General features: G+C 48.2%; 1 protein-coding gene across 1 annotated transcript; it reads right to left on the bottom strand.

Moving 5' to 3' along the window:
* Positions 1–510: 510 nt before the first annotated feature.
* Positions 511–11,646, bottom strand: LOC144937994 (calcium-activated chloride channel regulator 1-like). The gene is made up of 3 exons (XM_078865691.1): positions 11,596–11,646; positions 7,743–7,970; positions 511–741 (listed from the first exon to the last, which is right to left on the bottom strand). Exons 1-3 carry the CDS (start codon positions 11,644–11,646, stop codon positions 511–513), a joined length of 510 nt encoding a protein of 169 aa, XP_078721817.1.
* Positions 11,647–12,111: the final 465 nt, after the last annotated feature.

Below are 12,111 nucleotides of genomic sequence, written 5' to 3' on the forward strand. Positions count from 1 at the left end.
TCAGTGTGAGTTGGTGATGGGGGAATGTCGATGTGGGAGCGTAGAATATGTGGTACAAGAATCTATTTTGTTTCACTGTCCTCCGCTGTCCATCAAATTCCCAGGTCTATCGATTACATGTCCACTCATATAAAACTAGTAATGGGCAAGCATTATTATTTCATATACAATTAAAATACTACGTTGACATTTTGCCAGCTTTTGCACTCTTCTCAAATATCTAGCAGAAGAGAAATGTTTGTTGCATGGCAGTCAAACCAATGTGTCTCAATTCTCAGAGCATCACATTTTCTCAACTTAGCTGAACTCCAACTTTAACGTGATGGATATTTTTTTTTCGCGTGTAGTCAATAATAACGACCATGAACTCACCACGCTCGAGAACTCAGTTTGATCACAGGCGGTAGCCCAGATTCCCACCCAGGCTTCTCAGCAGTACCACCTCAGCGATGTGACCCTTAAGCCACCAAACCATCTCAGAATTTTGCGTCGAGGAGACGAGGCTGCGCATCAGACCTGGATCCCTTGCTTCAGTCCGTCGCACATCTTCGTGGCCCCATAGGCTGTCTGCGGGAGCAGCTCCACGAGTTGCCTGCGACTGGCCTCGTCGCTCAGCAGCACGAGGGGCGAGTTGACGACGACTGTGTTGCTGAACGACACGATTCCGAGGTAAGTGCCGTACTCCAGCACCTGCATTATGAGGATCTCGGCCGCCTGTCTCATCCTCATCATTCGCGAATTCTGAAACAAAGACGTTGTGTTTCTCACGGTCACGAGTTTTTCAACGGGTCGCCGAGCGTTGGTTTTGGGCCCTGGCACAGGAAACGAAGTGTGGGCCGGTTCCCCTTGTCCGATTCCCCCACTCTGTGTACCCCTGGTGCCTGTGCTTCTGCGGGCCGTGGGGCTCGGTGCAGTTGCACCGCCTGTACACTCGAAAGCTACGCCACTGGGGCTCTGGCTGTGCAGGAAAAGGTGAAGGTTTTTTGTCAAAAGGACAGAGGATAGATTTTATAGGACATTTTAAAATGTTAGGGTGGAGGAAGGAACACTCTCCTCCTCAATTGCGAGTTTTTGGGTGACGTGTGTGGGTGATCGATTGATATATGATGCAGAGGCAAAATAAAAAAAAAACGCACTCAGATTTTATAGCGTGCATGTACGCTTTCTCAGGGCAGACTATCTTAGGAACTTTAACCACATACTCTCTGTGTAGACCGCAGTGGTGTTCATACTACTTATCCTGATTGGAGTAAAACGAACCTGATGACGGTGACTATATTAATGGTTATGGCAAAAGCGACGCGGATCTCATCCGCCACCCACACACGTGGCGCTTGCAACACGTATACAAATTGCTCCTTGCAGTAAAACTGTCTTTTAAAATGCGCCCGTTATTAACTGTATCTGTGAAGGACAAACCGAGAGTCTGTGGTCCAATAAAAAGTGGAAATTTACAGGCCATCGTTCGCTGCTCATGATATGCTGCTCATATACGGAGCCGTACATCAAGTGGTTGCGGGTTGAAGATCCACCGTAGCTTACTCCTTTACACCATAAACCCAACTTAATTCCAGTAACTGTCCTCACGAACTCATTTAATGTCACTGTGGACCGTGAGCCCGATGGCATGTCCCAATTCATGATTGTGGTTCTTCCTTAACGAGCATAGAAATATATTCTCCGAAAAACGTGCGGTATTCGAGAATTGAGTCATCTTCCTAAGCGCTTGTCCAAGGAAACCAGTTTAATAATGGAGCTGAAACCCTTTTCGAGATGTGAATCAATATAACAGGATTACTGTATGTGCAATATCTAAGAACATAACGTGCTTAAATTGTATGAGCGTTCAATCAAAATGCTAGCAATGAATTCCCCTTTGACTGCAGATGGTGGAAATTGCAAGCTATAACTTGTTAAGATTGTGCTGCTGCAGAGCTCTGTATGGCCAGTAGTGTTCCACTGTTTCATTCTTGTCTAACTACCAAACAGCCTTCCAGGTTGACATTCGGCAATTGCGGATGCACCTTTCTGGCATGGAGGTTTCTCTGGAGGGGGTCGGAAGTGGTGCGATTATTTTGCTTGGGGATGTCCTGTTATTTTTTTGGTGACTACAATTAAATGACATTTAACAAACCCCCTTATCTACCACCACAATTAGAATTAGCCTGACATGCAATAGTGCATCGGTATGCGTGCAGCCCTTTGTCAATTCGCAGCTGTATGAGTCGTGAGGGTTATTTGACGATTCTTCACTACGCAGGGCCGTCCATAGGGGGTTGTGGGGGGGCCGGGACAAATTCCACTCCGTGCCCCCCCCCCCCAACGCCTTACATCTGACACCGTGAAGTTGAAGTGCTGATCTCCCCAAAGCGCGGGGCCTAGGGTGGTTCCCCCCGATTCGCTGCACCCCAAGGGATTTCGCCAAGCTGATGAGCGTGATTGTTGAATAGCAGGGGCATCTAGGACCGGTTCAGACATCACTCGCGACTGATGTTAGTTGTGGCCAGGAATTGAACTCGAGTCGCCAGATCCATTGTGCCGTGCGCTAACCATTGCCCCACCGTCCCCTGTTTTTTGGTGGTTCCCCATGAGGCACATCACATGATGTACGCATAAAAACTCATTAATTGGCCGAAAACACCTTAATGTATAGAGGACTACAGAGCTTGGGCAACGTTTGGAAGTGCCTGCTCACCGCCTGGCTGCTGCTGCTGCCTTGCAGCTTGTCTGTGTGTGGCTCCTCGGCGATTGTGAAATCACACTTCATGAATGACGACGCAATCTGAACCCAGCATAATCATTGCCATAAAACATTTGGCATAGCTTCTCGAGATGCAGCCGCATTTACATATTTTAATAAAATTATAAAATAACAAGACATCATAATTCCACATTGTAATGTAACTGGTAATGATACTAGCCGGGTCTAAAGTGCAGTGCGCTAACAATTGTACCCATCCGCCCCTCCCCCCAACTCCCATTAATGGTAAAACTATTATCTATGCTTCCTTCACAGTTCACATGTGTAGTGACAGAGAAAGGTCACTACTGTGTCGGCCCGTACGAAGGCTGGGGGCCCCAAGGGGGTGCCTGGGGGGTCACGTGATGGAGGGATCCGGACCCTCCCAGAGGTGGGGGAAGTGAGGCGTGTCCTGGGAAGGGAGGCGTGGCCTGAAGAGAGCCAGCCACGCCCGGGCGGAGCCAGCCACGCCAAACCAAATATAAGCGTGGTGTGAACGCAGAGCGAGGCGGCTGTTGTACTGTACTCCAAGGTGAAGACATCTTCGGTCGTCAAGTCCCGAGTCGTCGTCCTGGGCCAGGCAGGCCGTTGCCTGCCTGGTCCAGTCTGTGTCGTGTTCCAGAGTGTTAGTGAGTTGAGGAAGGTGGTCACCACCTCATGTAGAGTGTTATATTATTTACCGTTTAATAAATAGTGTTGCCTCCAAGTTGCGTGTGTGTGCACCTAATTCGGTCTTACTACATTTGGTGTAGAAGTGGTTATCGAACTTTCGCTGATTAATTTGAAGAAGCTGTACCCTTCGCTGCCATGGTGTAAAAGCTGGCAGCGAAGTGCAAGACCCAACCGGAGGTGCGGATGGACGGTGTAGGTTGCACCTGGCCTCTCCCTGCGACGACCCCGGAGTCCGGGGCCCCGGTGGTGTGCCCCGGGGGATGGGCGACTGCAGCCTGCATGGGAGGAGGCTGCGGGCCCGGGCTGGTCGCCATCGACGGCGAGTTGGAGCGACGTCGCTCGTCAACTCGACCAGCTGCTGGTGGCAAGGGAGTGGCCGGGTGTTGGTGAGTGATGGCGAAATTGCAAGATGACGCAGCTGTGGCGTTCGCGCCGTTTCGGCGGTGCCGGCGTTCCTGCCATTTCACTGCGGCGGCGTTCCCGCCAGTTTCACAGTGCCGGCGTTCCCGCCATTTGCACCATGCCGGCGGTTCCCGCCACTTCAACGTGCCGCCGTTCCCGCCATTTTTTTACGTGCCAGCGTTCCCGCGGCGGCGGCGTTCCCGCCATTTCAACGTGTTGGCGTTCCCGCACTTCCCACAGCCGCGTTCCCGCCATTTTCACCGCGGCAGTGGTTTCGCGGTGGCGGCGTTCCCGCCTTTTGCGCTTTGGGTGCTGCGCCGGCCTGGCGGCGCGCCGCTGCAGCCCTGTGATTACGGGCCTCCCTCCCCACATTGAAGTAAGAAGAGCGGGGGAGGGCATCGGTGGTGAGAGCGAGAGGGGCCCGTGATTGAAGAGAGGGTTTCGACGTTGGAGACACTGCTGGGAGGGACTTTTTCAGTTTGACTCTCCGGTTTTGTGTTCCTCGCGGACGGTTTTTCCCTCTGTTCTTTTTGCATTTTGGCTTTGCGAGTGTTATTTGGTGTTATATTGTTGTTGTGATGTTGTGGCCAGGAAGAGGTTGGCTTAGGGCTTTTGGTTTGCTATTTATAGGGATGTTAGTTGGGTGCTTGGTGTTGTGGTGTGTTGCTGTGTGGCGTTTTTGATGCTTGGCGTAGGGGTTTAGGATTGGTTTGTTGTTGCGGTTGTCTAGGATTGTTGTTGTTTATATGTGGGGACTGGATGGAGCATTGCGCCAAATGATTGACTGTAAGAACTTCGTATACTGCATATACTGTATTAATCAATTCGGCGATTTTGGACGTTTGTGTCTAGTTTTTTTTTTGCTCTCAAAATTCGAATGCCCTGAGTCCCATGGTTAATGTTGAAGGGGATTTTGAAATGACAGGTTCGGTTTGTTTCAAACTCACTGGTTGGTTTCTGTCCGTTGTTGCACAGATGATGTCTTTTGTGCGGGAATGCTCCTTGTGTTCTACGTGGATTGGGGGTGCGTTTCCGTTAATTGCCGTCAAATTGCGTTGCTCTCTCCACTCGGTTGGTACAGCTGCATGCTGCAATGCGAGTCTCGGAGATGATGTGTACGGATACGGGATGTGAGGTGTATTGTTGTGACCATTGAATATTCGGGATCGTCACAAATTGTGCGTACCTGTTCGGCATTGGATCAGTTCTGTGGGGGATCATAATTCAAATTGTATGTGTTGTGATGGTGTTAAATTGCGATGGTGACATGCTGCCAGGGATTTGGAATTGTGCTGCTGGCTGTCACCTATCTTGGGGCGCAGGTCCTGACCAGGATGGCCCAGTGAGTGTTGCGTGTCTAACATGAACGTTGTGGTCCCGTCATGCTATGGCTGACGGCTTGACCTGACAGCCCGGAGATTGAAACACTCCGTGGTATGTCTAGCCTAGCGGGCTGTGCGCTCACAGGGCTCGGAGAGTGTGGTCCCGTCATGCAATGGCTGACGGCTTGACCTGACAGCCCGGAGATTGAAACGCTCCGTGGCATGTCTAGCCTAGTGGGCTGTGCGCTCACATGGCTCGGAGAGTGTGGTCCCGTCATGCTATGGCTGACGGCTTGACCTGACAGCCCGGAGATTGAAACACTCCGTGGTATGACTAGCCTAGTGGGCTGTGCGCTCACAGGGCTCGGAGAGTGTGGTCCCGTCATGCAATGGCTGACGGCTTGACCTGACAGCCCGGAGATTGAAACACTCCGTGGCATGTCTAGCCTAGTGGGCTGTGCGCTCACATGGCTCGGAGAGTGTGGTCCCGTCATGCTGTGTCTGACGGCTTGACCTGACAGCCCGGAGATCGAGACACTCCGTGGCTTGTCTAGCCTAGTGGGCTGTGCGCTCACATGGCTCAGAGAGTGTGGTCCCGTCATGCTGTCTGACAGCTTGACCTGACAGCCCGGAGATCGAGACACTCCGTGGCTTGTCTAGCCAAGTGGGCTGTGCGCTCACATGGCTCAGAGAGTGTGGTCCCATCATGCTGTGTCTGATGGCTTGACCTGACGGCCCGGAGAGTGAGACACTCGGAGGTGCGTTGAAACAGTGGGCTGGAGATTCGTAAGGTTCAGGTGGAGTTGTCCTGTTACGTTGGGACTGTATCCCTCAGTTGTTAGGGTGCATGTTGTGCAATGAGTGAACGATGGGTCGTCTCAGCTCGGTCGGTACAGTTATATGCTGCGATGCGAGTCTTCGAGAGAGACCGGCTCGTCTCAGCTCGGTCGGTACAGCTATATGCTGCGATGCGAGTCTTGGAGAGAGACTGGGTCGTCTCAGCTCGGTCGGTACAGTTATATGCTGCGATGCGAGTCTTCGAGAGAGACCGGCTCGTCTCAGCTCGGTCGGTACAGTTATATGCTGCGATGCGAGTCTTGGAGAGAGACCGGCTCGTCTCAGCTCGGTCGGTACAGCTATATGCTGCGATGCGAGTCTTGGAGAGAGACTGGGTCGTCTCAGCTCGGTCGGTACAGCTATATGCTGCGATGCGAGTCTTGGAGAGAGACTGGGTTAAAATCCCACCGATATGGCCGACGTGTGCTACTGGTTGTGACGCCGCGTCGGAAAGGCGGTGGGGTGGTAACATGGAAATTCCCCCCCCCCGATATGGCCGACGCGTGCTACTGGTTGTGACGCCGCGTCGGAAAGGTGGTGGGGTGGTAACATGGAAATTCCCCCCCCGATATGGCCGACGCGTGCTACTAGTTGTGACGCCACGTCGGAAAGGCGGGGGGGGTGCTAACGGGTGACTGTCATTGCATGCGTGATTCTAACGGGTGGGGGGGCTGTGCTGGAGCGTAAGTGGGTTAGCCAGTTTTCATGTATAATTGTTGTTAATTCCCCGTTTTCTATGCGGTTCCCTTTTACCCTCGTCGATTCTGTATATATTACGTGATTGTATTTCTTATCGGTCGCCGGTCATTTATTGATGTTGTTGGTTCGGAGGCACACCTTTTCGATGTTTCACAGTTGTGTTACAGCCGAGGACGGCTGTGTGTTTATACAGGGGGGGGTGATGTAGTGACAGAGAAAGGTCACTACTGTGTCGGCCCGTACGAAGGCTGGGGGCCCCAAGGGGGTGCCTGGGGGGTCACGTGATGGAGGGATCCGGACCCTCCCAGAGGTGGGGGAAGTGAGGCGTGTCCTGGGAAGGGAGGCGTGGCCTGAAGAGAGCCAGCCACGCCCGGGCGGAGCCAGCCACGCCAAACCAAATATAAGCGTGGTGTGAACGCAGAGCGAGGCGGCTGTTGTACTGTACTCCAAGGTGAAGACATCTTCGGTCGTCAAGTCCCGAGTCGTCGTCCTGGGCCAGGCAGGCCGTTGCCTGCCTGGTCCAGTCTGTGTCGTGTTCCAGAGTGTTAGTGAGTTGAGGAAGGTGGTCACCACCTCATGTAGAGTGTTATATTATTTACCGTTTAATAAATAGTGTTGCCTCCAAGTTGCGTGTGTGTGCACCTAATTCGGTCTTACTACACATGGACACACAACTATAAAAGATAGAACCCCAAAACCGTGCGAAATTTACGAGATTGCTTTTTAACTCGCACGTCCGACTTAGCCCAGTTGGCTTCGTAGTACGGTGCGAAAGAAGCTCAGCATACGGCGCGTACGCAATATCGGTCGCGAAAGCCTACGTGTTAAACTTACGTAACGCACAACTCACGTACATGTTCCTACGTGTTAAAGTTACGTAACGCACAACTCAACGTACATGTTCCTACGTGTTAAACGTACGTAACGCACAACTCACGTACATGTTCCTACGTGTTAAACTTACGTAACGCACAACTCACGTACATGTTCCTACGTGTTAAACGTACGTAACGCACAACTCAATTACATGTTCCTACGTGTTAAACGTACGTAACGCACAACTCACGTACATATTCCATGCTTCCCGAGATGTCCAGGACGAGCGTCACCACCCTTCGCGTCACCTGGACGAGTTTAAAGGTGGGCTGTGTGGATGGCACGTCGCCAATCGCATTTTCTTTGCCCGCAAAGTCCTCGGATGTGAGCATGACCTCCCAGCTGCTCCTGAAACCGCACACGCGGTTCTGCATGCTGGGCGCGTCCACGTTGTGAGATTTCTCATCGCAAAACTCGGTCACCTGAACGCCCCGGGGGAAGAGAGAGAGAGAGAAAAAAAACATCCCACGGTTACACGGTGATTGTGCATCGCCTGTAAAGGTGAAGCATACGCGAGATATCTCCACGTGTCTTTTGACGGTTCTCAAGTGCAACAAGTGGCTAGGTTGTGTTTGAAAAGGCCTAACGTTGGCGAGTAACAAATTATTTGGTGGTTCTGCGTTGGCAGTGGTGCACAAGTACAAAGAACAAAATACAATTCGGGACATTCGTCAATAACATTGTGGCCTTAAGAGAAAAAAAAAACTAATAGGTGACATTTCAAGCAATGCACCTTCTTAGCGCATTGCCTGAAACGTTGCCTATTCATACACTTTTCCTTTGCAAGGCAGTGCTGTTGCAGAATTATCACGCTTGGCTACATACAGTGGAAAGAAGTTCAACATACATACATTGACGGAGGTTAAATTTCGATTTAAAGCTTTCGTGACTGCAGGGATTCATCTTCTTGGTTCTTTCGGTAAAGTCACGTAGAAGGGAAATAATAAAATAATAAAATAAAATTAATAAAATAAAACATATTAAAAAAATTATTTTATTATGTTTTATTTGTATTATTTTATTATTTCCCCTCTACGTGACTTTAACGACAGAACAAAGAAGATTGACGAAGGTGTTCAGTTTGTTTTTGCTGTTGTTCATTTAACATCTTGAACACCAATGGTTTATATTGAAATATGAAAGGGAGGATATTTTTCTCTTTTATTTTATTTATACATTCAGCAATGTAAGCGCAGAAAAATGGAATTAGGGTACAAGGGATTGTCGCATTCGGTGCAAACCAATGGATCTAGAAAAAAAAACCTCGTTGTGATCTAGGGCTGGGAAGAGAAGCAGAGGAGAGAGAAGAGAGAGGGAAAAGAGGGAGAGGGAGAAGAGGAAAGAAAGAAGAGTGATGGGCGGAGAGTACACAGCTGTGTGAGATGATGAAGCCAGTTCCAGGCTAACACACGGAGCGGACACTAAACTGAAAACTAAACCATTTTTATCTTACCGGGTAAGGTCCACAGAGCTATATAGCTCTTTTTCAGAAGCGACCTGGCCACAAATGATAGCTCAACGAAGTGGCTTATCGCGTGGGAATTTATTGCAGCCAAATAGCCTATACGCACGTTTATAAATGTGGAGGGGAAAACCGGAGGTCCCGGAGAAAAATCCACTCGGCCACGGGGAGAGAGACACGCGCACTCCAAATATACAGACGCCAGGGTCTGTATCAAACCCACCACGACCTCCTGTATACCATGCGAGGTAGTAAACATCTCACCACCGTGGCGCCACTGTGAACGGCCAGCGAAGCCTCCGAGAGAGCCACGGGCTGTGTGAGCACGGCCACTTCATGTGGGTAGATCGACAGTTTCCCACTGTCTCAGTTGTTAAAGCGTAATTATTGATATACTCTTCTTGGTTCTTTCGGTAAAGTCACGTAGTCACATTGATATACTGTCATGAAGGGGCCAATCACAGTCCACAAGTGGGAAACTTTCTACTCAATCAGATAATAATAATAATAACTTGTCCAGGGAAACTGTGTATGTGTTGCCGTATTATCACAAGGCAGTTTCCATGTAGAACATGTTTTAAATAACATTTTTCACTTTCAATTAAAGAACACAGCCATAATTATAGTGGGGGAGGGTGGAGTGGTGGTGCAGCAGTTAGCGCACAGCACCATGAACCTAGTGACCTGGTTTAAATTTCCACCCACGGCTAATAAGAATAATAACAACTTATTTTTATATAGCGCCTTTCATTGAAAAATCACAAAGCGCTTTATATGTGAAAATGTCAATACTCCATACATATAATAGCATTTAAATATCTCATTTAGTATTTACCACAAAGCCTGGTGATATCTTCATCCATCTGCAAATGCTATTTATGAGTAACAGTCGTAGCCATTATCACCAAATTTTCATTCTATTCAGAGCCACCATCTTAAAGAATATATATGTTACACTCAAAGCCAGTGGCTTGGTGCATAAAACGCCTTCATCATATTTGTTTTAGTTGTCCTATCTAAATCAAATTAAGGGACATTTGCACTTGGAAGTCCTTTATAAAATCCACGCACGAGCTGTACATTTGCACGTCTCACATTTTGCGATGTAGTTAATGAGAATGAGGATACATATTTTATGTTTTAGTTAATTTAAGCAAGTGGCGGCATTGTTCACATTTCGTATAAAGCATTTTCATTCTCACCTCCCACATATCACCTCCAGAAATAACCAAATAAAAATGATCCCTCTCCGCCCCCCCCGCTCTCAACGTGGGCATGCCCCCACCCAACCGCCCTTCACATTTAGACGCTCCATAAATCCAAATTTAATTGAATTGATTCTAAAATTTCATCAATATTTCCATCAGCTCGTTGGATTGGATCGTTGGTCGACGAATGAATGAATGAATACATTAATAAAATCGTGTCTCGAGTGGCTTTGCATGAGAAATGAGAGACATTTGCCATTGTTGTAAATAGTTTTGTTCATTTACAGCCCCTCCGCGCGCTGTGCCGGTCATAGGGGTCATTGGATCATACTTCACCACAGCTGTCAATGTGGGTTGATGGAAATAATGGTGGGAACCAGGATACCGCTCACTACTTATGTTAGCCATGGCCAGGAATCACACTCAGTTTGCCAGATGTCATTGCATACACAGAACGCTAACCACTGTGCCGCGGCTGCAATAACATTGTTGTAGTTAGCATTATTGTCACTTGTCCAACAACAAAGTGCCTTTGTGTATTGGTTAAAGTGTTTTGTGTTTATCTCTGTAAAAATATAGCTTTATGAACACTGCATTGCTTTACTCATACGGTTATTTTATCATGCTTGAGCTTCGGGACGCATTTTTAACAGCTATTGGGTTTCTAATAAGTGTCGTCTACTAAATTTTAAATTATTTGGGAACTCAATAGCAAGGATTACAATGAATACGTTCTTCCAAAGATTATATGGGGCGCCATGGTGGCTAGAAGTTATCTCCCTCGCCTGGTATGCAGGAGGTCGTGGGTTCAATCCCGACTCGGCTGTATATTTAGAGTTTGAATGTTCATCCCGTGGTCGCGTGGATTTTTCTCTGGGTCCACTGGTACCCCCCCCCCGCGTTTAAAGTATTTGGCAGCTATACATTTCTGCGCGATAAGCCACTTCGTTGAGGAATCATTTGTGGCCAGGTCGTTGCTGAAAAATAGCTCAGTGAGCTTTCCCTGGTAAAATAAAAAAATATTCATATTCTTAGGTTTATTCGGTAAAGTCACGTAGGTAAAAAAATACAACTACGGTTACCACCTGAAGACGGAAGCTTGTGTTGCCTCCGAAACGTCGTGATTTTTATTGTAGTTTTATTTTACTTTTATTAATTATAATTTTTTACCTACGTGACTTTACCGAAAAAAACCTAAGAATATGAATCCTTGCAGTCACGAAAGCTTCAAATCTAGAAAAAAATTGTTTCAATTTATCCGGGTAAGTACCGTGGATCCAGGTCCAGTTTCTAGTCATCCCCATCTCAGGTTTTCCAACCACGAGCTTCGCACCGCCTCCCAGGAGAGCACTTCGGTAGCAGCTCAGCAGCACCCACTGGCGCATTCAAAATCACCTTCACTTTCCTCTCGTTCTCTAATGAATTCATGGCCTTTCCGTGTCAACTGTAATTCCAACAACCAACGGGGAGATCACTGCCCGCCTGAAACCGGAGTCACTGCACGCACATTAATTCACCCTACTTGTTAACAGGCTATATAAATATATAAGTACTCTTACGTATACGTTCCTATCGTAAAATACTTTACGACTCAGTGGACACGTGTTAAGTTGACAATAGCCACACGATTTTCATTCAATCACAGTTCCAATTGGGAGGCTGCCGTAAAAAACAATGCGTAAACAACTACACGAATTTTGTTGTAGAAATTTCATTTGGGAATATATTGTTACTTTTTCAAATAAACACAGGGCGCCTGATTTCAATAAGTTGACTTATTTATCCTACTTCTTCCTTTAAACCAATGGAATATGACACGTAATACAAATTATACGCTGCCACGCGTGGTGGTGTTTCATTCAGACGCTGTCTTTCCGACAGACCTGTTTTTCA

This window comes from Lampetra fluviatilis, chromosome 20 (assembly GCF_964198595.1).
Source record: "Lampetra fluviatilis chromosome 20, kcLamFluv1.1, whole genome shotgun sequence".
NCBI lineage: Eukaryota > Metazoa > Chordata > Hyperoartia > Petromyzontiformes > Petromyzontidae > Lampetra > Lampetra fluviatilis.

What these genes read in the sequence shown, in the direction of transcription:
- LOC144937994 (XM_078865691.1), bottom strand. Translation starts at nt 11,646, where the DNA reads ATGAATTCATTAGAGAACGAGAGGAAAGTGAAGGTGATTTTGAATGCG. An exon ending in AGGTGATTTTGAATGCGCCA is followed by an intron (nt 7,971 to 11,595) that starts GTGGGTGCTGCT and finishes CGGGGCGTTCAG; the next exon opens with GTGACCGAGTTTTGCGATGA. An exon ending in TCTCGGGAAGCATGGAATAT is followed by an intron (nt 742 to 7,742) that starts GTACGTGAGTTG and finishes TCTTTGTTTCAG; the next exon opens with AATTCGCGAATGATGAGGAT.